This window comes from Sebastes fasciatus, chromosome 12 (genome assembly GCF_043250625.1).
Source record: "Sebastes fasciatus isolate fSebFas1 chromosome 12, fSebFas1.pri, whole genome shotgun sequence".
NCBI classification, from domain to species: Eukaryota; Metazoa; Chordata; class Actinopteri; order Perciformes; family Sebastidae; genus Sebastes; species Sebastes fasciatus.
The window spans coordinates 27,133,068-27,158,671 of NC_133806.1; the positions used below are offsets into that span (position 1 = coordinate 27,133,068).

General features: G+C 40.9%; 2 protein-coding genes across 3 annotated transcripts in view; one reads left to right on the forward strand and one right to left on the reverse strand.

Moving 5' to 3' along the window:
- The window catches only part of ano10a (anoctamin 10a), a 37,420-nt gene extending 23,762 nt beyond the window's left edge, over positions 1 to 13,658 (forward strand). For both annotated transcript variants that reach the window (XM_074654475.1, XM_074654476.1), the window contains 2 exons: positions 2,161 to 2,277; positions 12,079 to 13,658. In XM_074654475.1, coding sequence (XP_074510576.1) covers positions 2,161 to 2,277; positions 12,079 to 12,120 — 159 coding nt within the window. In that variant the 3' untranslated portion in view covers positions 12,121 to 13,658. The remainder of the gene's footprint in view (positions 1 to 2,160; positions 2,278 to 12,078) is intronic.
- Positions 13,659 to 16,081: 2,423 nt separating this feature from the next.
- Positions 16,082 to 25,604, reverse strand: part of snrka (SNF related kinase a) — a 46,063-nt gene continuing 36,540 nt past the window's right edge. Inside the window, exons 5-8 of the mRNA XM_074654460.1 lie at positions 23,534 to 23,671; positions 21,914 to 22,112; positions 21,694 to 21,803; positions 16,082 to 21,367 (exon numbers count right to left, since the gene is read on the reverse strand). Coding sequence (XP_074510561.1) covers positions 20,152 to 21,367; positions 21,694 to 21,803; positions 21,914 to 22,112; positions 23,534 to 23,671 — 1,663 coding nt within the window. The 3' untranslated portion in view covers positions 16,082 to 20,151. The remainder of the gene's footprint in view (positions 21,368 to 21,693; positions 21,804 to 21,913; positions 22,113 to 23,533; positions 23,672 to 25,604) is intronic.

Sequence of the window (25,604 nt, forward strand, 5' to 3'; positions counted from 1 at the left end):
CGGAAGAGCTAGAGACGACCTTGGAGAAGTTAGAGGAAGTGTATATAGTACGTGCGACTACGTCCGGTTTTCAAAATAAGGTGTTAACAAATGGAACCGTATACATAAAAATACATATACGGAAATAAGATTGATTGGATTATATTCACCAGAAGTGTAAAACATTACATATCCCTTATAATTTAAAAAGAAAATACCACTAATTTGTGAGGGAAATGTCTTTATTCTTTGATTTTTGGGTTGCTGAAAAAAAAAAAAAAAATAATAATTCCTGACAATGACTGATATATTTGACTTCAGGACATCTCTGACTACATACGTAATGAAAATCAAACATTTGTACTGTATTAATTTAGATATTTTCCAAATTAAAAGTCCCTAGTAGTGTATGATTCAACTTTTTCCCCATGGTCTAGTGTTAACAGAAATCCCAATAAATCGTAATATCGAATAGCAATACTTAAAAATCCTAATACATATCGACTCGGTAGATAGGTGAATCATCCCAGCCCTAATGCACATATTACCACTAGTGGCTTATAATCATTCGTCTTATGCCAAATCACGTAGTTGTATTAGCCACAAACCCATTTCTGTGAAGCAGTGTGCCCTCCTAGCTGCTCTCTGTCTACTGTAGCATATATGAGTCCATTACTATGATGAGGAAAAGGGTACTGAATCAAAGGAGCTGATGGCGGTTGGCAGTCCTCCAGATGGACTGGCACAGGTGCGTGTGTGTGTGTGTGTGCAGAACGGCCTTTTAAGTGTGTTTGTGTGGGTTCACACGTGTGTGTGCGTGTGTGTGTGATGGCAGTTGAGAACTGTGTTTGCTCAGCATTAATGGAAGTGAATGTGTCGTGTCAACTTCATGGGAAAGCACACATGCTGCTGATTCAGATGCGTGTCGGTCACCTGTGTCTGATAACCAGGGAAGCTGAGATCTGAGAAGAACATGCGTAAAGAAGAGAAGACATTTATAAGCACACAATATTCTGGGTAATAGCTCATACTGTATGTTAAGCAGGCTTCACGTGTGCCCTCATGCACTACATGTACTTTTCTGTATATGAGTAAACCATAGAGTGTAGAAACACCAGGGTGCAATGGAATACATACTGTCGGATGGTTTATTGTGGTATTTTGGTCATTTGCACTGTTTGCAACAGGACAGTGAAGTGTTTGTCATTGTGTTGGCTCTGTAGTATCTTGAAATTAAACAGTGACTATAATGTTTAAGGGACATTTATGCCTAAATGGACTTTAAGTGGCATTTATATAGCGCTTTTCTAGTCTTCCGACCACCATGACAGCATTCACACACTGATGGCTGAGGCTGCCATGCAAGGTCCATCAGGATCTAATCTAAATACTCATTCACACACAGCCTTCGTGACCTTTGTGACCTGAGGAGCCGGGGATTGAACCGCCGATCTCCGATTGGTGGACGACCTGCTTTACCTCTGAGCCACAGACACCTCTTGTAAATGTGATATCTCAGGAACGCCTCGAAGGAGTTTCTTCAAATTTGGCACAAAAGTCCATTTGGACTTAAGGATAAACTGATTAGAATTTAGTGGTCAAAGGTCAAAGGCATACAACCGTGAGGGTGTCCAAGTAGATATTGGGTGCACAGTGTAAGAGTCATGACCCTTTTTATAAATTGCTCCCCAATTCTAGGACAGTCCAGCAAGCTAATGATGATGTGTTTTACTTGTTGAAGACCAGACTGAAAACAAAAAGCCCCCCAAACAAGCACGAAGGGAAGATGGCTGCAGTTCAGGCACAGAGCATCTGTAGGGAATAATGGATACCAAGCGTCTACGAGCCACAGACATCAGCAGACAATCACTGACATTGACCACATATTGAATCTGCACTTTGGAGTACAGAGACAACACTGACAGTCAACCAGACTGCTTTTTGTCTTCTGCTTCAAGGACATTTGTACACAAACTGACTGTCTCACCCTAACGTTCCTCTTCCCTTCTTCTGTCCTCTCTAATTTTACAGCTCAGTATCCCATAAAAACATAATCAAGCTATATCGATCTTTCAAAGCATGTTCTCCTTACTGCATTAAAAGAAAGGATGCAAATAACAGCTGCAGACAAAGGAGTCTGAATTATTTTAATCCCCTTGACGTGTTATTCTGTGATTTCAGCATGGGCTGCTGGCCGTCAAGTTCATCCTGACCTTCCTCATCCCAGATGTTCCCAAACACATCCAGATCAATCTGTCCCGCCTGGAGTTTGAATCGCTGGAGGCCCTCAAGAAAAAGGTAAAACTTGACAACATAGTCTGTGTATGGACGAAGGCCAGCTTCAACATAAAGTCACTCAACAACAGAAACAATTAGACAAGTGTAGACTTGCCATGTTTAGAATAACAAAGTCCATTCATATATTTTATTTTTGCAGTTTCAGGGCATTTTTTTTGTTCCTGTCACATTTTGTTTTTTAAGTCCTGCACCTCTAAACAGCATAATCATTGCTAGAAGTAGAGATAATTCAGCAATGTCTTTTGTGCAGTATAATTGTTATAATGCCATAGATCTTAAAAAAAAAAAAAAAAAAAGGAGAGAAAAAGCAAGTTGAATTTCTTTGATAATTTATTTAACGACAATTGGAAAAAATGGAATCTATATATACAACATTTTTACCAATATTGGGGGGAAATGGGGGTTCTATGTGCTATACATATTGAACTATTTACATTTTTACAACCTCTCTTGTCCTCTCCTCTCTGCTCTGTGTAAACAGCAGTTCAGTTGAAGTTTCACTGAATTTTTGTCACATGACTGTTGGTTTCAGCCGAGTCATTCATGTCTTCCTAGTAGCGCTGAGGATCGCAGAATTTAATGTTTTTTACAGGATCTGGTGTCAAAGTGATTTTGTTGAAACTATTTTATTTGGTTGTTTTTTCTGATGGAAGTATTCGTCACACATGATTCGTCCGAGGACCATTGGATATTTGAAAATTCAACGATAATTTGTTGTATAGTTATTACAATTAGTTATCATTTTTACAGTTTCTGGCTATAATAAATGGTTTAATTTTGGCGATGAAAAAAAAGAAAACATGCCTTTCAAACCCGCTGGCGGGTTGTGGGGTTCAGAGGTTGACAGAACGGGTTTGTCGTAATTCACTGGACCCTTTATATCACAACTAGGTTGGTATGGGAGTGTGTACCCAATATAGTGTACTAAAATAAATCTAATTAAATGAAACCAACAATACAATAAAAGAAAAATATACATCAAACACTCACAATCAACATTTAAAAAGGAAAAAGGTCAGAATGTCTACTTATGAATTAGCATTACAATTAGCAATCACGATGCTGGAAAGGATCAATTCTCATAAGCAATGAGGGGAAACCAGATTCTATTATATTTTTTAAAGTGATCCATTTAAAATAAATCTCTGTCTCACATCATGACTCCCTGGTACATTAAATCAAAAAGGGAGGGCTTAAAAGGGTAAATTGTGGTGCTGACAATAAAACAACGAGCCTTGGGCATGTCATGGTTTTCACAGGTCCTTGAAATCCTTGAGAGTTTGTGAATTTGAGGGGAAGAAATCAAGGACTTAAAAGTTTTTGGAAAATGACATAATTAAACATGGGTCAATGAAAGTTCTTGAATTTATGTATTTTATGAGTAGAAATTTAAGTTCTTTTGATTTTGATTTACACATTTTTTTGCTGGGTTGTGTTAGAGAAGGCAAGAGATCACTTATTATTATTATAATTATTATTATTATTATTATTATATGTAACACAACAGGATTGAAAAGTGTTTATGTACATTCAAGCCTTTGTCTCTTTTTAATTGTTGTCTGTTAGCTTATATCTTATTAAAATGATCAGTGTTGTAACAGTAATTAACCTTGATCCGTGTCTCAGACTAAGCCGTGTTGGGTCGAGATGGCTCACTTGTTAGCTACTTCCATCATCATAGTGATTTCCAGAGCCGATGATGGAAGTATAGCTAACAAGTGAGCCATCTCGCTTATTTCTAATCTCTATTGAGAGTTGGACATACACAGTACCGATCGGGCAGGATGTACTGTACAGATCGGGCAGCGGCTGACGCGTGTTATTGTTGTTCCTGTGTAGCGTAAATGAGCTGATAAATGCATTTTAGACTGTATCAGAGACATTTCCGATACAGGTGTTGGTATAGGAACAAGCACAGTTAAAGTCAGCAAATAAATGGGTGTGTGAGCATAAGTCCGTTGTGATTGGCTAGCGACCTGTACTGGCCGTTTTACCATGCTCCAAGTTCCTGGGCCACTTAGTCTGCAAGGTATCTCAGTTCTGACACGTGTTCCACTTAATTTCAATCCTTTTTATGAAGACACAATGCGCTCACGGGAGGCAGAGAAAAACTTGAACGAGGGTTTATTTGAGAAGCAATCACAGCGTTACGGCAGGTGATTTCCACCAAAGTTACATCCGACTTGATGTTCCATACGTTAAACGTTACCACACTTTCACTGTGCGCTTTAATACGCTATCACAGCATATAACACGGTGTATAACACGGTGTATAACACGGTCAAAAACTTGTTGCGATCCACACCTACGCAGACTTCACAGCATTTTCCAAAATCCTCCCTCTACCATGCGCACTAATACTGCCTTGCGGCTCTATATACTGTCGTAAATAATAAAATGTGTAATCTAGCACAATAACAAGAAAATGGTAAACATCATAATCTTACATGGTGGATATTTAAACTATACAAAAACTGTTAACCAAGGTCTCCATGTGTGACCTACAGTGTAGCACACTCCATTAACCGCTGTGAAAGGGGTTTATTTAGTGCAGATATAAATATCACATATGCATTTATTGCAATGTTAATGTTAATAGAATATATTGTCCAGCCCAAGTGAATGTTATTCATTAGGTATTTATCATATAGTGATTTATTCAAACATACATTAGGACACACACACACGTGGTGGCCCTGCTAAGGCTGTATTAACTCCGTAGTCCAGCTACCAGTGGAGGTATTATGTATACGTCCATTACAACATGCTCGTCCATAGCTTCCCATTCAGCATTAAGAATGAGCTCTTGATGCCCGTCCCCGAGCACTTTGCCGAAGACAAATGGTGTGCCCTATGTTAATAGTATTGATATGGCTCCACAGTAAAGCATTAGCTTGCTCCGCACCGCAGCCATTTGTTTGATGTGGACTGACAGGGCTGAGTGCTTCGCTGATGAGCTTTGTCAGACTTCTGCTGCCGCACAATATGGAGCCATATTACAGGTTGGTCTCTGTACGTACAGTTTTCCCATCCCCAATTTACATGATTTGGTGCTTTTAATAAAGATTACACACAGAAATTAGGTGATTTCTGCAATCCTTACCACTGAAGGGTCGTGGGTTCACATGGTTACAGGTAATGAGAAATGTTATTCTGTAGAATAAAAATATGACGGAATATAAGGGCCATTGTAAGTAAAAAAACAAAACAATAATAATAACTATTATGGAGCTGAGGCAGAGGGGTAATATTCCGAGAAAAACATGAGAATTTATGAGAAAAAAGCTCTGATATTCTCTGACATTAAAATGGTAAATGTACGAGAAAAAACTCACAAATTTACAAGAAAAAAATCTTTAATATTTTCTGATATTATAAAGTCTCAAATTTACGAGAAAAAAAATTGCTGCAATGTAAGCCACCAAGTGCAAAATATTTTACGTTAGTATACGTCGTGGTATAAAACTGCAGCTTGCATACAGTGATTTAATTCTGGTCGTGCACAGGCTGCAGTCATGATGACATGCTTGCCATGGCCGGGTGTATTCTTTAGTTTTGTGTTATATCAGCCAGTGATGTTTGGTTTGATCAGTGTTGTTCTCTGGTCTCTTGGTTCTGCAGAGACCGTCCCATGGAGGGTGAGTAGCTCTGGCTATGTGACTTTGGGTGATACTGGTTTGTAGGGTTTTGTGTTCTTACTGTTGAGGACTTGGATGATATTAGTCATTCATATTGTTAACTACTCCTCTAATATCCTAACTCCAGTGGTTTGTTTGTGAATCTGTGATATAACATGGAAGTTGGGATATTTAGCAGCATCACCTTTTCCTCAGTCATAACCAAGATTAAAAACTAGTTGATTTAACAGTGAGCATGACATAATACTTACCCTTCTCACATCTACTTTATAACTTACTCAAGATTAAACGTTTGTCCTGGTGCGTCAGCGTTTTCCTTCTTTTTCTACCTTGTTGATGAACCTTGTTGACCTCGGCCTCAGAAGGCAGACGGACAGAAAAGCATTCAGACTGAGCAAAATGAAGGCAGTTAGACCGCGACATGACGCAGAGCATTACAATAAATTGACTGAAGTAGACAGACATACAGTTCAGATGGTTGGAGAACAATCAGACTGCTCGGTTAGAAGAAGCCAAAGTAACACAGTTGTTGCAGAAACATTTGACAGTTTTGTTTTTGGGCTGTTTTGATTATGTCATTTACTTTTTGTGGCGTTCAAACTAGTTCAGCCAGTGTTGGTGCACACGTAATGCAGCAGGTGTGATGAACTGAGATCACAGGGATGCTCCATACGCACAGACGCAACGGCGGTGGTGTTTTTTACTCCGACACAACTTAGATTGAATATCCTACTGCGAGGTCCGGCAGCAGTTGAAGGTCCGATGACATCATTCTGCATAATAAGTAGCCATGTGCTTCTGTTTACAGATGTGTGCATCTGTGCTAAGCCGGTCAAATTCAAAGCTGTGATGGAACACGTCGTGGAAAAAAAAAATCAAACATGCTAGACTTTCTGTCGGGACGTCATGAGGCGTCCCAGATGGGCGTCGGTTGCCGTGTACTATGACACACTACACGAGATAAAACGATCGATTGTCGCACGACACTCATTTATCGTTTCCGATCGGAGTCGACACCCTACGACGGTCGTGCCAGGCTATAATCGGGCTGATATCGTGTAGTCTGAACCGGACATTAGTTACGAACAAAAACTTCTGAGTGGTCCAGACCTGTAGCGAGAGTCGTGTACAGAAACCGACACATTCTCACTCCCAACTCATCAAATACTGACGCTTGTTCAGTGGTCCTACGCGCTAGCGTCAGTTTTGGATGTGTCGGGGACGGCGTATCCGTTTCTATGTCTCGTTACATGCATAGTGTCTTTTCAAAATAAACTTCCAACGTAGCTTTTACTTAGTTTTTAGGTTTACTTGGTTAGGTTTGGTTAGGCAACAAAAAGTTCCTGGTTAGACGACGTAAAAGATCGTGGTTTGGGTTAAATTAAGAACGTTCGTTACATAAAATAAGTATGCTTGTTATGTAACTTGCATATGTGGCGTTGGTTAGATACGTAAGTTACGGAACAAAACTAAGGTAAAATAGGTCGACGTTGACTTGGTTTCACACGGGACACAAACAGCGGTGTCTTGTGTTTGTTTGACCCAACCATCCACCCCGACAACCTCCCTACGCTGACTTTCTCGCTCTTTATACTACGTCCGTTGCTCTGACCGTCTAATAATGACGTGGATGGGTTTACATTTGACTTAGTTGAAAGCCTGGTGTGTCTCATACAGATGCTAAAGGGTCTGTATTTGATGAGTTTGAGAAGGGGTTGAACCAACACGTGTTTGACTTCAGAATCATAACGCCTTAATCTGAATGAATTCTGAGTCTAAATACGATAGAAATGAACTAAAAACTATAAAGTAAAACTAATATTCTTTTCACCATAACATCATCACAGCTTCCAATTTACTTAGATGTTTTTTCGATTAGATGTTTTTTAAATGCAGAAAAAAAAATGCCAATTTGAGCACAGTAACTTCAACAGTTCAGTAGTTGCTGGGAAAATGTTGCCGACAGCTCCTACTGCAGGCTATGATATTACTGAACTGCTCATTGACTCCGTGCACCCAGGCGACAGTCACGGGAGGGTATGTAACATAAAGTGGTGAGCGAGATCTCAAATTCCCACAGGAGACACTTGATCAGACGGACAAGTGACTTTCTTGGCTGCACTTCTCCAGCTAAAAGTCACCTTCCTCTGCGCCGCCATCTGAGCAGATCAATCACAGCAGAATGAACTCTTCATACCTTAACCCTGACTTCATTAGACAGAGAAACAGTAGGTACAGCTGAGAGTCATCCCAGTGAATACATATGAAAAGATGCCCATAGTACGTCCTGAAAACAAAACCATAACGTCCAAACCATAGACGGTGTATATATTGTAGATGGACGAGATAGAATGAAGTCAAATTATCTTATTGGGTATGGGAGCTGACATCTTGCGCATTTGGAGTCTGTGCAGTAGTGATTTTGGAGTGGAGCCGCTGTATCGAGGTCCCGCCCATACTCTCGCCCTAGCCAATCCCGAGCCGAGCACGGCCACAGCTTGTTGTTGCCGAGTGAAATGATTGGACGAGCCTATTACAGTCCTGAGACAGACAAAGATACCAGATTTTTGTTTTTGTTTTTGTCAGAGCATTTGATTTGATGATTGCTGTCGGGATGTAATGAGAATTTCAACAAATATAACAAAAATGTATTTGAACAATACTACCACTAGTGACTCGCGGGTCGACCCAGAACCCGAGGGTCGGTCGGGTTCGGGCGAGCTTACTAGAAAATATCGTGGGTTCGACAAAATGTGACATAAATTGATATTTCTGTTTTAATTTGCTTCTTTATTTATTTATCTTTGTATAAATTCACTTATTTATTTACGCTTCTGTTTAATTTTCCCTTTTAATTATTTATTTATATATATTCTTTTTTAAATGTATTTATTTATTTATTTTTGCATTTATTTATTTATTCATTTTTGCACTTATTTTTGCACTTATTTTTTTTTATTTTTAAATGTGTGTAATTATTTATGTATTTAGGCATTTAATTATTTATTTATTTATCTTTGCAGAATTTTCCCTTTGCATTTCACCCCTTATTTATTTCCAAGACTTATTTATTTCTGTATTCTTTTCTTTATACATTTCTTTACACATTTCTTTTTAATTAAATAATAATAATTAAAGGTAATTAATACAAATATAAATAATAATTCATAAATAAATAAAGAAGCAAATTAAAACAGAAATATCAATTTATGTCACATTTTATCAATTAATTAATGGCTAAATTTACTTTTAATATTATTTTTGCTACATTTAATGACATATTTATTTATTTATCGAGTCATTTTAAAAAAAAAATTGTTTTATTGTGGCAGGTTCCGTCCTCCATAGTACCTGACGTGTGCGCACACAGATATCTTGACTATCACAGATTATGACAAGTAATCGGTGAATAGATTTAACACACACACACATTAATCCTGATCCAGAGTGCTGTAATCCCAGTGAGTAGCACCCACACCCCAGAGGGTTGAATCAAACCAGACCTGCAGTAGATGTATGAGTTTCTATGTGTATGCAGAATAGCACTCTCTGTGTGTGTGTTAGTGTGTGTGTGTGTGTGTGTGTGTGTGTGTGAGAGAGAGAGAGAGGGAGAGAGATGAAATAAGGCTGCTTCCACTCCCCTCTGATCAACACTGACATATCAGAACAATTAGCTGGCCATGCTGAGTGGCTCTGGCTCCAAACACAACAGGGTGAACGGGGTTGAGCTGTGAGGTTATTGAAAGCTACCACTGAACAGGAGAACGCTACAGGTTTTTGCGGTGAGATGGAAATGATCCCACCTGTATCATGGCCCCTTGTTAACAAGGCTGGAACTGATCAAATATTAATCAATATTCTGTTACTGTAATGCCTATTTCTCGCCTCAACATCTTGTAGTGTACTGTTTAGCTGTAAAATGAGAAAGCCATGTTGAGATCAGTTGAGGAAATACCAAGCACCACCCACCAGCTGGAGCAAACTATCTCATTTTGCAGCTAAACAGTACACTACAAGATGTTTCTGAAAACATTTGAGGAGAGAAATAGACATTACAGTAACAGAATATTGATTCATATTTGATCAGCGCTGCCTAGTTTGACCATTTGATCAGAGTTCATGAGTGATTGACAGCTGCGTCCGTTGAATGAACAGCCAATAGGAACGCTCTCTCTCTCTGAAATGACCTGTGATTGGCCAAAGTCTCCCGTCACGGGCTAGATTTTTTTAAAGCTTGAAAACGGAGCCATGAGGAGGTGGTCTAGTTTTTTCTCAGAACACTTGAATTACAATATGCTGAAAGGTTATTATGGAATTTTTGCGCAATGATGCCAAAAACATTCTGCCTGCTGCAGGTTCATTAATCAGCGCTTAATGTTTCTGGGGAAGTCACTTTGTGTTTAACCCTACTGCAGAATCAGCTCTATAAGCTGAACGGCTGCCTCAGGACCAGCCTGTGGACAGAAACTTGGCTGCTTTGCGTCTTGCCAGAAGCATGAAGGAATTAATTGATTAAAGAGTAGCTCTGCCAAGATCAGCATCAAGGGAATAGGGACTGTGAGTTATCAAAGAGCGAACCGGGAAGTGTTGCCAACTGTCTGTACAGTACATGTCCATTTCCATCTTTAGTTTTACACACAGACCTGCTCTTTTCCGCTCCCGTGTAACCTTGTGGAAAAACCCCCAGTGGTGTTTGGACAGCTGTGAAAAGATCAGATCTGTGTTCCAGGATCAGGTTTTTGCTTACAGAGTAACTCCAGTTCTGCTCTCCTGCTCCTGATGACCCTCGCTGAGTTGTGTGCTGTCAGCAGAGCGCTACAAAACAATACCTGTATGACTCTGTATGATCAACAGAGCTTGTCCTTAGTCCCTGACACACTCCATCTGCCAGAGACTGTCCAGACCTGCAGCCTTACACTCACATGTAATGCTATTTTAAAAAACACTGCTCAGAACTTAATGTCATTGTGGGAAACAGAAACAGACCTTATACCTCTGGGTGACTTAGGAAACAGGTAACACAACAGACAGTGAAGAGGTTCACATGACCTCTGCAGTATCCTCAGGCTAGACTGTGCACAACCTTTGAGAAATGAACAAGGAAAACGCATGATCGTCCATAGTTAATTATGATTAATCGCAAATTAATCGCACATTTTTCTGTTCAAAATGTACCTTAAAGGGAGATTTGTCAAGTATTTAATACTCAAATATGCTGCTTTATGCAAATGTATGTATATATTTATTATTGGAAATCAATTAACAACACAAAACAATGATAAATATTGTCCAGAAACCCTCACAGGTACTGCATTTAGCATTAAAAATATGATCAAATCATAACATGGCAAACTGCAGCCCAACAGGTAACAACAGCTGTCAGTGTGTCAGTGTGCTGACTTGACTATGACTTGCCCCAAACTGCATGTGATTATCATAAAGTGGGCATGTCTGTAAAGGGGAGACTGGTGGGTACCCATAGAACCCATTTTCATTCACATATCTGGAGGTCAGAGGTCAAGGGACCTCTTTGATAATGGCCATGACAGTTTTTCCTCGCCAAAGTTTACCACAAGTTTGGAGCGTTATTTAGCCGACTTCACGACAAGCTAGTATGACATGGTTGGTACCAACGGATTCCTTAGGCTATCTAGTTTCATATGATACCAGTATCTTCACTCTAGCTACATACCCTCCATTGTTCTCATGAAAGTCATTGCAGAGAGAAAGTAAAGAGTATTCTGATGGATGTTTACAATGCAACAGTTTTACTGTTGACCTTTGTTTTCTCCAAATTAAGTCTGTTTCCAACCTCCGTGAGAATCTAAACAGTTAACTGGATGCAGTGTTATCATTAATGGTACAAATGAGGGCCAAAACTAAAGATTCAAATTGTAATAAACGTGAATAATCCATTACGGTGACCAATGAGACAAACAGCCACGCCGGTGAAGATGTCCTGTAAATAGTACGAGGACACGCAGACCCTCGGCGACCTGCACATCATCCCTGGTGGCTTTCTGCTTCTTATTCCAATACAAAATGCACAGCTACTGTAACAAAGCAGGATGTCGGCCAACTCCTTTAAATACATTACACACACAAACTGCACCTTGCTGTAGCGAAAGAAATCCACATGAACCTGTTGGTTGCTGTGTTTCAGAAAATGCTCGAAGCCTCGGAGCTCACTAAGAGCATCCTGTGAGGAGGAGAGGACGACCTACAGACGGTGACGAACCGCCGGCAGCCGGCAGCCGGCAGCCGGCAGCCGCTGCTTCACACAGCTTTAACAGATCACACATTGACATGTATGTATTAAGACTGACATGTATGTATTAAGACCAAACCACCAAGGGTTTGCTGCTTACCTGCAATATCTTCACAGCATGACTGACTGGGCTGCAGACAGAGGTTAACCGTTCTAGATACAGAGATGTGTACCTGATGTGTTTCGGTTACTCGCTAAATGAGATGTACTGTAATGAGGTTTTATGTTGGGGTGGTTTACACATGAGATATATGGGGGGGGGATACACAGGTGTTGAAATCACGGGAGAATGCTGTATTATGACGTACTATATATATACTGTAGCAAATAATAGATTTTATATCCATGACTGTTGATGAAAGGTTGTCTGTTATTTTCTGTTCTTTGGGTTGAGTTTTATCAGTACTGTTTGGGATTACCTACAATTATGATTACTAAAGAGTTCTAAGACTACAGGGTGATGGCGTAAACACAGTAAACCAAAGGCTCCATCTAATAGCCTGCCGGCTTAAATGACTGACTCACTTATGCTGACTGTTTTTCACTATAAAAGCTGCTTGTAATTGGACACCAATACTCACACTGAGTTCTGCACTCCACAGTATGAAAGCAAATAGTGGCCATAAAGGTTTCAATCTTAATAAGCAACCAAATACCTAATTGTGGAATGTAATCACTACTAAATACGTTAATGGTATTGAAATGTTAAACACAACATTTTACTTTGAAAACCATCTATATGCATTTATGTAGTCTGAATTTCAGAAAGAAAAATTCAATTGTGCAATAGAAATAAAAAAAGCTATAATCATGTTGGTCAAACTTTGTTGTTCATTTTTGGATATAAACATTTAATTAAAAAAATGTAAATCTCCTCAGTTCTTGTATCATGCCGTGAACCGGCCACCTCTTTTGTTATGTTATACAACTATGTACATTGTTTTTAAGACCCCCCAAAAATTAATAAATACACAAAAAAGTGCTATTGCATATCGAAAAAATAAAGTAGTAAGCGACCTCACATTTTCACAACTTTTATTTTACACACCAAAGTTTATAACAAACACAAAACACAATCTAAACTTATTTTCACGATATGGGACCTTTAAGTATTCGGTAGTGATTAAATCAGGTATTCAGTTGCTTATCAGATTTAAATAATATGGCTTTCTTTTTTGCTTCCATAGACAAGAGATCATGACAAATGTTGGTTTTCGTTGGGCTGTCTTATGTTGTGACGTGCATGTGATGTGACCGGGGTATTATCCGTTAGTAATAATATCAGTCTGTTATTTCCAGTGTTGATGAATATGACTTGAAGTTAAACCATCCACTCTTGTTACACCCCTGGTGCCTTGAACTGCAATGCCTATCTGAGTATTTGTTTTTTTATGCTCTGGTATTTACAATACCAATGTATTAAAACGGTTGTGGACAATAAAGTAGATTCAAACCTTATAAAGAAGGAAATGAAATGTGTGTCCAGCTGTACCTGCTGGTGTGTGTTTGTCCTGTTATTAAATATCAGCGCCGGAGGCCTGAAACATGCTTTACAATGTGAACCAGGAACTCACCACTCTGAGTTGCTGGTTAAAGCTCCACGGTGTTTCTGAGGAAATGAAGTTCATAGAAAGATCCACTCTGAATAAACCGGGAGTGTGCAATCTGGTCTGGAAGCCTCTGGGTTACTTGAGTGGAGAGGCATGATACAAGCTGAGCGATCTTGAATCATGCCGTAAACCGGTACCATGAATGACCGGTTAGGGTTTCCCCAGGTTAAGGGTTAGGGTTGCCAAAACCCTGCCATTTTTATTCAGTAAAATGTCTTACAATCTCTGGTTTTGTTGCATAACCCCCAAAATTCTATCTCTCCAAAAACCTGAGGAGAAGCTCCATCTCACTCCACTGTCGGGCACCGGGCATCGATGTGAGGGTGGGGATCGAACCCTGCTCTGCCGAAGCCAAAATTTAGCAACCAAGCCACCAATGCCACACGCACTTGGGACAGTTCTCTTCGTATATTTGACTTCGTCATTAGAAGTTAGTACTCAAAACTGACTTTACCACATAAGAATCAAAGCCCGACCTCCAGTATTCCAACCAGATATCTATCACAAGGAGGTATCTGGCCAAATAAACTGGAGTAGTTTCTTTTTGAAAAAATGTCATGAAAAAAAGTCATAGTATTGTATGTCGAAAAACTTCATTAAAACAGTCATAGTATAGTATGTAGAAAACTGTCATAAAAAAAAGTCATATGTCGAAAAAATGTAATGAAAAAAGAAGTCATAGTATTCTATATTGAAAAACTTCATTAAAAAAAGACATAGTATAGTATGTCGAAAAATTTCATGAATACTTTTTTTGCTGCGGTGTAAAATGTGCTGTACACACAAACGTCTCCAAAAATAAAATCCATCAACGTGTCAGCGACCTCTCTCTCTTTTAGAAGGCTGTGCAGTGATTTGTTTAAAGCACTGCAGCCATGAATAATGCACTTTTTGTGATCGCTTTGAACCCATTTTCACGATATGGGACCTTTAAGTATTCGGCAGTGATTAAATCCCACAATCAGGTATTCAGTTGCTCAGATTTAAATAATATGGCTTTCGTTTTTGCTTCCATAGACAAGAGATCATGACAAATGTTGGTTTTCGTTGGGCTGTCTTATGCTGGCTTGTGATGTGACCAGGGTATTATCAGTTAGTAATAATATCAGTCTGTTACTTCCAGTGTCGATGAATATGACTTGAAGTTAAACCATCCACTCTTGTTACATCCCTGGTGCCTTGAACTGCAATGCCTATCTGAGTATTTGTTTTTCTAAGCTCTGGTATTTACATTATTAATGTATTAAAACGGTTGTGGACAATAAAGTAGATTTAAACCTTATAAAGAAGGAAATTATGAATGAACATGCTCTACAATGTGAACCAGGAACTCACCACTCTTAGTTCCTGGTTTAAGCTCCACGGTGTTTGTGAGGAAATGAAGTTCATAGAAAGATCAACTCTGAATAAACTGGGATTGTGCCATCTGGTCTGGAAGCCTCTGGGTTATTTGAGCAGAGAGGCTGAGAGCTGAGAGAGCCAAGCATAGAGAGTAAAACCTCCTCAGTGTCATGTAACACGTTGATCACCACTGACTGCTTTTCAACACCTTCAATGACCTGGATCACAGCCTCCAGACTCTGACTACGGATCTTTTTTTCTGTTCAAAATGTACCTTAAAGGGAGATTTGTCAAGTATTTAATACTCTTATCAACATGGGAGTGGGCAAATATGCTGCTTTAAGCAAATGTATGTATATATTTATTATTGGAAATCAACACAAAACAATGATAAATATTGTCCAGAAACCCTCACAGGTACTGCATTTAGCATAAGAAATATGCTCAAATCATAACATGGCAAACTGCAGCCCAACAGGCAACAACATCTGTCAGTGTGTCAGTGTGCTGACTTGACTATGACTTGCCCCAAACTGCATGTGATTATCATAAAGTGGGCATGTCTGTAAAGGGGAGACTCGTGGGTACCCATAGAACCCATTTTCATTCACATATCTGGAGGTCAGAGGTCAAAGGGGTCCCTTTATTTAACACGATTAGTCATTGACTTTGGAAACGTCATACCATTTAGAAAGAACATTTTGTAAATGCATCAATCCGGTGCACTTTGGAAGCCTGACCCCGACCCGCCGAGCGGAGCGAAAAGCGCACCGCTGCAAAGGAAAAGGGTGCGCTGGATTTATAACACACGTAATTGAAATTTGATTAATTGCACAACCCGAATAATATCACTGAGTAATGTTGAATAACTTCCAGCACTAGAGGATCACTGGTTCTAGTTTGAGAAACGAAAGAAGAACAAGAAGAAAGACCCAGAAAAGCCGACGTATGAGACAGTATTCCACATTTTTATTTTTGGATATTACCATAGCTATATGTAACTTCTGACGACAGGTATCAACTACAGAATAATACACTGAATATTTCTGTCAGTTCCAACTCTTTTTTTTTTCTGCTGCTTTTTGGTCCAGTAACATTTCTGTGGCCGACTCTCTCTCACTCTGCGTCACTGAATGTCAAACACTGAAACACATGCACGTCATTCACCTGGATACAGCCGAGTAAGACGACAGTCGAACAGACCTGACAGTATGAAGAGGCTTTAGCTGAGACACCCATACAGTATTACTATTTATCATAAGGCTAGATTACTGTACAGCTATGCACCAAAGGGTTCACTCCGCTGTTCTAGATAAAGAGAAAGAGCACCGTATTTACAAACTCTATTTACATTTGGTTTTTAAAAAGAAAAGTCAGACATCAACCAAAGACAGAAAGAAAGATTTCAAACATAGCTTTCCTTTTTTTTTTTTTTTCCTGTTCAGTCCAATGTGAGGCTGCTCAAGTTTGGAATAAAAAAAGAGTGAAACTAATAAAAATGTTTCTGTACAGATAGCTGCAACACACCGTATAGCTTATTGCCAATGCCCTTAGAGAATTTCCCCATTTCCTGTCTTTCATCTGTTCGTCTCTTGGTCGTCAGCTCCGTAGAGATATATATACGTAGACGCCGCATCGACTGCTGGATCGTACGTCAACGTGGGCGCCATATTGGACCGGACAAGACTGGCCTGTAAACAAATACAAAGTGAACGGGAGAGCTGCCGTTTTTCTGTATAAAAAGCACCATAACGTCTACATTTATCAACGAGTCGTTTTATATTCAAACGATTATGATCTACGAGGAGTAACGTTAAGTTACCATTAACTTCTTTTCACAAATATTTTGGTGAAAAACCTGTTAAATACGTTAACGTCGCTGCTTCCGGTTCGTGGATCAGCGGTCTGTCCTTCGATAGGATTCAATCAATTATTAGGTCATTATTAAAAACTAGTTCTATCATATCACAATTTTCCTTTAAGCATTTTTCACATCTTTACAACACGTTTGCTTCCGTAACGTCAAATAAGAGCTAGCTAACGTTTGTTATTGTAATCGATAGAAGTTAAGGTTAGCTTATTGATGTTCATATCTAACATGATATCGTGTTTAAAATATGAAATGTACGATACGTATTAAAAACGATGTGTCTAATATTGCAAACAATAAAACTGATGGTATGTCTTGGTTAACAATTACGTTAATTAATTTGTTTTTTATAATTGCTGTATTATCACCGTTATTTCAATAAATTCAGATCAGAACTAATATTATTATACTAATATGTATTGTTACCATTATTTATTTAGTACTACTATTTGTTATTCTGATTGCTCTTGTTAGTAAGTACATAATAGTAATTGCAGTAGCAGTGTTAGGGGTAGCATATAGATTGAGAGCATGATTGCTAAACGGAGGAAGACGTTTCGTTGTATATTATATTATATTATATTATATTATACTATACAGGGACCTCTCTACAAGTATTAACCTTAAACAAGGAAAATAAACCAAAGCCATACTTGGAAAAACGTGAGTTTTAATAATTCTTTATTATTAATCAGTAATTCAGTTCATGTCAGCCTCCGGTACACTCGTCTCCTGAGCTTCTAGCTATAGCTTAAATATCCAGATTCTAATTAACTGGAGACAAAACTTTATTTTTCTACTCCTCGTAGATCATAAATCCTGTAATATAAAATGATTCGTTGAAATCGGTTGAGGAATGTAGTAGAATAGTGCTTTTTATCCAGAAAAACAGCAGCTCCCCCCGTTCACTTGTATTTGTTTACAGGCCAGTCTTGCCTGGTCCAATATGATGCCCAATGTTGACATATCGCCGTCCAATGCGGCGTCTATGTATATATTAAAGCTGGAAGTCGTGAGCTCTTTCTCCTGCACAGTTGAGCTCCTGCTGCACACACACACACTTATTCTAACCAACGAGACGTCACACAGGCCTCTGTCCACGTTTTCGAACAGCAGATCGCTCCAAAAAAACAAATGTACAAGTTTTAAAAATAAACTTTACTTTTCAACATACTGTATATACATACTCCATACAGGAGTGAACGCACTGCACCCACATGTACAGTAAGCTTTGGGTGACTTGTGGGTGCAGGTGGGACTGAAAGAAGCCAGCAGAGGTCAAATCAGAACACACTACTGGGATATCGGTAGTGAGAGCCAGACACACACTAATGTTCTCTACCAGCTACTACAGCAACACACTGAAATATGAATTAAAAAAATAATAAGAACACCTCATTTTAAATATATGGTCAGCAGTAACATTTCCAAAACGTGTTGAGGTGATGAGCATTATCTTGCTACAGAGGAGTGCACACACTTTAATAAAAGAGACAGCAAAGAGGAAACCTGGTGGTTTTTCAAAGTAAAAGTGTGCTGCCGCCCGAATGTAAAGGGGTTTTTAACAGATACGCTCAATTCATTCGAGTAGAAATCATTTTTAAAAACAACATAAAACAGATTGTCTGAGTGCAATATGGAGTCCAGACTGGAGTCAAAATTAAAACCTGTTCTCTTCCTGTGTGGATTCATGGAAATGTAATCCACTTTATAACCCAGCTGCTTGCCAACATTCAGAGGGAGCGAGAGGTGGGGGGGGAGGGCAGTGTTTCTGCCGGCTACAGTACAACACGGAAACTATTTTAATAGTTCTGTTGAACTACTACAAGTACCACAGAGTATTAGGGCTGCTGTTAAAAGAAAAAAAATGATAAATTTAAGAATAAAAGTGTAAAAAGAACATTGCTGTGTTTTGAGAATAAAGTTGAAAATTTTAAATGTGAGAAATATTAGAAAACAAAAGTTTCATTAATGGAATAAAGTCAGAACTTTTCAAGAAAATCACCACTTTATCTTAAATCATTACAACTTAAGGCCTTTACACACCGGTGGGGGTGGGGGGGCGTGAAGAATATTATATGTCTAGTGCTTTTAATGTGAAAGGTAAGAAAGGAAGGAGTGGTGAAAGGAGTAATAAAGTTTGGCATCTTGGTTCAGACTACGGAGCATTTGTGTTGTTGTACTGTTTAGTTTACGTATTGAATGTGTCCGTTTCACATGATGTGATTGGTTGACGCCTTTATTCGCGGTGCAAAAGCTCAGAAAATGGACCTCAGTGTGTGGCCTTTTTCAGCACCAAATATTCGCATTGGGTGTTAAAGTAAAATCTATTGACGAGAGAATTAATCGCACAAAAAAAACGGTGGCGGTGCGCAAGTAACCTGACCCACCAGATGGTTTGTTACACAGAACCGTCTGAGAAGCTGTCATTGGAAACTGTTTGGAAAAGGCCAGGCACTTTCAAAAAACTACTTGTCAGGTGATTGGATGAACCATCTGTCAATCAAACTCTTGTCTAGAAAAGCCTTCAGTGCCATTCTGCGATTCTCCAGCTGCCGTTCGATGTTAAGTGTGTAAAGGCCTTTAACCTCAAAATAAGACTTTTTTTGTTGTAAAATTATGACCGTCTCTAAATATTAAAAATGTTCTGTAAAATTATGACTTTATTCCTAAATTATTACGACTTTTGTCTCCTAAAATTGCTACTCCTAATATTGACCTTTTCTTCCAAATATTGACTTTATGCTCATAACGTTAAAACAAAAGTTCCCTTTATAGTACAGATAAAAGAAGTGTACTTCTACTATTATGTTTTCCCTCCAATATCCAGTTACTATCAAACTTTCCTCATTTCAATTTGTTCTAAAAAAAACAAACAGCATACTGTTAAAAATAATAGTTGCACTAATTTGGAGGCCAGTTGGGGGACATAAAACCAGGATGAAAAAGAAAAAGGTACTAAAGACGCTAATAAATGTTAAAAACAAGGGTTACCAACATGCACCTCGGTGACAGGGAGGTGGAGACAACAGCAGAAGGCGGGTTGTGTTGATGGGGAGGTGATGTGAGCTCAGCTATGTGCTGAACACAGTAAGTAATGGGATGTGCAGAGGGACTGAGAGGTGAGCGCGGGCGGAGGGAGGAGCTTCAGATGACCTGGCAGCAGCTGGCCGGAGCCGAGGTACAGAGCAGGCCGTCCCTGGAGCCTCCGCCCCGCTGGATGTTGACAGAGATGGTCTTCTCACACAGAGGTAGTTGAAGCATGCCGTTTTTCAGAGCGCTCAGGTTGCTGTGAGCGTCCCTGACGCCTGGCCCAGAGTGGGCGTGTGGCGCTGTTTTACGGTGGTGGTGGTGGTGGTTGTGGTGGTGGTGCGGGGCGTGGCTGCGAGGCAGGGCGGTGGTGGGGAGGGTGATGGTGTCCAGGCTCCCGTTGGAACCGATGCACATCCTCCAGGCAGATTTCTCCTGGACTTTCACGCTCCCTCCTGAGAGGCTGCGAGGGTCTATGATGAACTTCCCCCCTCCTCCCCCTCCTCCTCCACCACCTCCACCTCCACTCCCTCGTCCCCCCCGCCCCCCGCGGTGGTGCTGCAGCTGGGAGCTGAGGCACAGACTCATCAGCTTCAGGCTCTCCACCAGCTCAGTGCTGCGGCTCGCCGTGCGGGACGAGCGGGACAGAGAGGTGAGGGACGGGTTAGTAGTGCTACTGTTGTTACAACAACTGGAGGGGCTGTCTTGTCCTTTACTCCCCCCTCCTCCTCCTCCCCCACTTCCCCCTCCACCGCCACCACCCCCTCCTCCTCCCCCGTTACCACCCCCTCCAGGAGGACTCCCCCTGTCTGGACCAGAGGTTCCCCCTCCCTCTCCCGGAGGTTTACTCGGCCCCGAGCCGCTGCCTCCCCCGTTGCCTCCCGAGCTGCCGGGCGGGCCCTCGCTGCTGTCCCTCCTGTTCCAACCGTAACCGAAGCCCGAGTCTTTATCCAGACGCCTCCGGTGGCTCTCCGAGTCGTCGTCGCTCGTCTCGGAGCTCGAACACGACGACCCCCTCCCCTGGCTCTTGCGCCGGTGGTAGCGCTTCTGCGTGGAGCCCGGGGACGAGGAGGAGGCGGCGGCCCCGGAGCTCACGTTGGCGGCGTTCCCGGCCATGTTCATCTTGAGGCGGCTGAGTTTGGGAGGCAGGCCCTCGTCCATGTCAAAGTCGTCGTCCGACTCCCCCTCCTCCTCGAAGATCTGGTTGAGCACCGGGGCGCTCTTCCTGGAGGTGAGGCGGTTGGTGATGGAGGGAGGCTTACGCCTCAGGATCACCTGGCTCGGGAAGGGGGACGGGTCGTGCTCTTCTTCCTCCTCTTCATCCTCCTCCACCCTGAAAAAACATGAAACAATTTTGAAGGGCTGCAACCAACGATTAATTACATGATCAATTAATATTGCTATAATTTTCTGGATTGATCGCTCTATAAAGGAAACAGTTGAAAAGTAACAATCAGAGCTGAAGAATCCACATTGATGTAAAACAGAGTCAGAGTTTTTCTTGAATCATGACTGATTATTATCAAAATATGTAATTCATTTTCGATAACTACTCTGGTTTCTAACTAACTTTGTTTTCATTCAGTGATAATTTGATGTGAAAGTTTCGTAAAAGCAAAATACACAAAATAACAACCCTCCTCTGAAACTGAACCCCACCTGAACAGGCAGGTTCGCTGCTTGGCTGCTGCTGAGGTGGATGGTGTGGGGGCCCTGTTGGTCCCAGAACCAGACCCAGGAGCGGAGCCCGAGGCAGCAGCAGAGGCTCCCTGGATACAAAAAAAAGAGCAGCCACATGCATTAGAATCAATTTAAACAGGAGGTGACAGAGCCACATCCCTTTAATATTCCCAGTAGTGGAAAAGAAAACAAAGCGTACCTGTGCAGGCGGTCCTGCAGAGTCAGTCACGGTTTCCTCGCGTCGGCCCAGCTCCATCAGGCCTTTGGAGCGATGTCCGTTGAGCAGGTTCTCTGCGCTGCGGGCCGGGGACTGTGGCCCTCCAGCATGGGAGATGGAGGAAGCTGCCAAGCTGTCCTCTATGTCCTGGTGCATGTCCACTCTGGTGGGCCACGACTGCCTGGAGAGATAAAACAGAGGACTCAACTTTGAGTTTTAATCAAGATTCAATATTTTAATTGTTTGACAGCCTTAGTTTCAAGTAAACAACCTTTTAATAATCAGCTTTTGAGGATGTGGGCGTGTTAGTGCACGTGTGGCAAAATGTGTGTGCATGTTCAGGAGGCCTGGCAGTGGGACAGCTCCTGGTATGTGGGTCAGTCTGAGCCAATTATCAGGTCTTCCTTAAACACATTAGCCGCTATCTGCTGCACAGGGATCATAGCACAGGAGGCTAAAGGCTCATTTCACCAGAGCTCAGTAGGGCTGGGACGATACACATGGTCGACTCCATCGGGGCCGTTTGAATGCATTTAACATAAATGTCAGTATATGGGAGATGAGAGTGACGGCCGGCTTGACCGCACGTTACCGCGATACAATAACGTTTCCTGTCCATGACAGAGTTAGAATGTCAAAAAATGTCAATTCTTGCAGAAATCTCCAAATGTCAAAAGTGTTTGATACCAAATCACAGCATGGCTTTTTCTACGGTGTTTCTCAAGGTCTTGGTGTCTTAATGTGGTATTCTGGAGGGATTATTGGTCATTTTTATCAATTCTCGAATGGTAAAAAAGTGCGTAAATTTAGCACCAAATCTGTGTAACAAAAAACTACTTATGAGACATAATAGAGCATGGGAATGACCATCATATACTTCCATCATAATGTTCTAAACTCTTATACGCTTTTACAGTTTATTTTGAGTAATTAAACTAATTAATTCATGTTTATTTCTGATTTATGACTAGAACAACTTGGCACACAGTGCTGAGCTGCATCTCAAATTAATCTTCAGGTTCTCAGCTTTCAGATGATGTACACCACTTCTATGTGACATCTACTGTTGACCTGCTATCTCCCCCTAAAGACTCCCTGTAGCCCCCTAAAAAAGACAAAAACGGGTCTATTGTGGGTCTCAGAGGGTTATTAATAATAACTACATGTACTTATTTTTTTTTATCAAGCTGGTATCGGAACGGTATATCATCGGCCGATACCGAGTACCGGGAAGGCAAAATGGTATCGGAACATCTCTAGTTCAACCTATTTTGTCTCCCATTTCCTCCGCTCCACCTCCCCTGAGCCCGGCAGGTGGAGGCCCAGTGAACCCAGAAATGGAGATGAAACCTTTGGAGATGTAACCCAGTCTTAAGCAACTATGGCAGGGCTCTGCCGAGGGGAGCAAGACAGGCAGCGGAGCGAGATAGGTCAATTACCCTCTTCTGGGCTCATACCATGACTCACATAGTCATTATGGTGATGAGCAGTGATATTTCTAAGTCACACTCTTCACTAAAAATCTGGAACTGTGCACACAGGCCGCAGCATGAGGAAGGTCGTCCTTCAGCTGAAATGTAAGCAGAGTTTTAGTTCCTTTACCTGAACTGTGCCTTATTGATGTTGCTGGGGCTGGAGGAGCGGGTCTGGACCTCCTTCTCCTGCTTCTCCCTCAGGATCCTCTCTGCTAGCAGGTAGTACGTGGCTGTGATATGGTTGTATTTGTTGGTCTCCAGGGCTCTGAAACAACACAGTCACATTGGGAACAATTACAAATGGAAAACAAGACATGAGGAAGGGGATGAACGGAGTCAAGGACAATAAGGGCAACACGCTGGATGTCAACATTAGAGACAATTCAAAATAATCTAACAACATGATGACATTCAGTGTTTTGTGTGCATCAGTCAACTGTCAAATGTCACAATAAACCTCCAACACCACGGCACAGAATAAATGTGCTGCAACTAACAATTATTTTCATTATCGACTAATCTGAGGATTATTTCTTCAATTAATCAATTGTTTTGTCTATAAGATAACAGTGAAGAAAATAGTGAAAAATGCTGTTATTCTATGTTATTATTTCCCACAGCACAGGGTGACGTCTTCCTATCTCTTATTTTGTCCGACCAACAGACCAAAACCCAAAGATATTTAGTTTAGTCATATATGATGAAGAAAAGCAACAAATCCTCACATTTGAGAAAGCTGGAACCGACAAACGTTTGGCATTTTGTTTAAAAATGACTATTAAAAATGAGATTTTCTAAATAGTTGCAGACACATTGTCTGTCCATCGACTAATGGAATAAATAACTAATTGTTGCAGCTCTACATATGTCCACAACAACTTCAGCACAAAACAAATGAAAATACGAAAGCTATTTCAGCAACATCAACTCAAGAACTTTACACAGGATAACAATACACCTGTATAGCACTGTCGCAATACAAGTGTACATATCATTGTGAAGCATGACCTGCTGACCTCTGTGACCTAAGTGGAACATGTGAAGTCTGTATAAAGAGAAGAGCATTCCTCTTTCATATCAATGAAACTAATGCTGCCAACAGCTGTATACACGGGAGGAGTGAGAGCATTTATGCACTGTGTATGTGTGTTTGTACGCTCACGCTGAGCTTCTATGTGTCTGTCTGGAACAGGTCATACTGTTATGTAACGTTAGAGTAAATCCCTCAATGCCTCAGTGATCCTTTAGAGGAGTCATAATATGTTGTATTCTGATAAATCATTCACTATATTTCTGTTGATTCACACATGTGGTGACTGGTTCGCAACGTCTAATGTTGAAGAGTGCAGTGCTGTGGTCTCTTGTTCACTACACCAGGTGTCTTTGGTATATTACCACATATATATATATTAGTATGTCATGTTGTGCTGCTGAGAATCTAGTTTACTTTATTTAATCACAGCTAACTGGCTGGCATGCCGGGGGGGGCAATGTGTATTTAAGTATGAGAGCCAATCCAAACTCCTTCTCTGTAGTTGACTGTAGTGAATGGAAACCTCCCAGACTTTTACAGTCTGTGATAGCTAGGCAAGGTCTCTGCTGTGTGACACTTCAGCTTATGAAAGAGCAGCTGCATCAGACAGGAGTAGAGGATGTAGGGTAACGCACAACTGTAGTAGCAACATCACACTGTGACACAACGGATCCATCAAAGATTGATGCTCAGTGGGGAAGCCTGTGAGCTACACATGTACAGTTTCTCTCTCTCTTTCTACAGGTATCTCAGGAGCTCATCCACACAGTATCTAAAGAAGAGGCACACAAACACACACATAAACACTCCCTGTTCCCGTTAAGTCTCATGGAAAGTTTCCATTTTGAATATCCCCAGAATTTTGCAACCCTAGTCGACACTCAAAGTGGTGTGTGTGTGTGTGTGTGTGTGTGTGTGCGTGTGTTTCTCTCCATCACACCACCGGTAGCTCCATAGAGGAAGATCACAGTGAACTGTGAAAGGAGACTGACAAGTGTGAACTTGAAATCATAACTCTGAAATCAACAGCTGTTCTCTTTTATTCCTTCTATGTTCTCTCATGCAACTCTTTCTCAGCATGTAGCAGCACACCGGGTTTCTCTCATAGCTGCAGGGGTGAAGAGTTAACGTCTGGGCTGTGTTGTGTGGCTCTTCACGCGTCAGC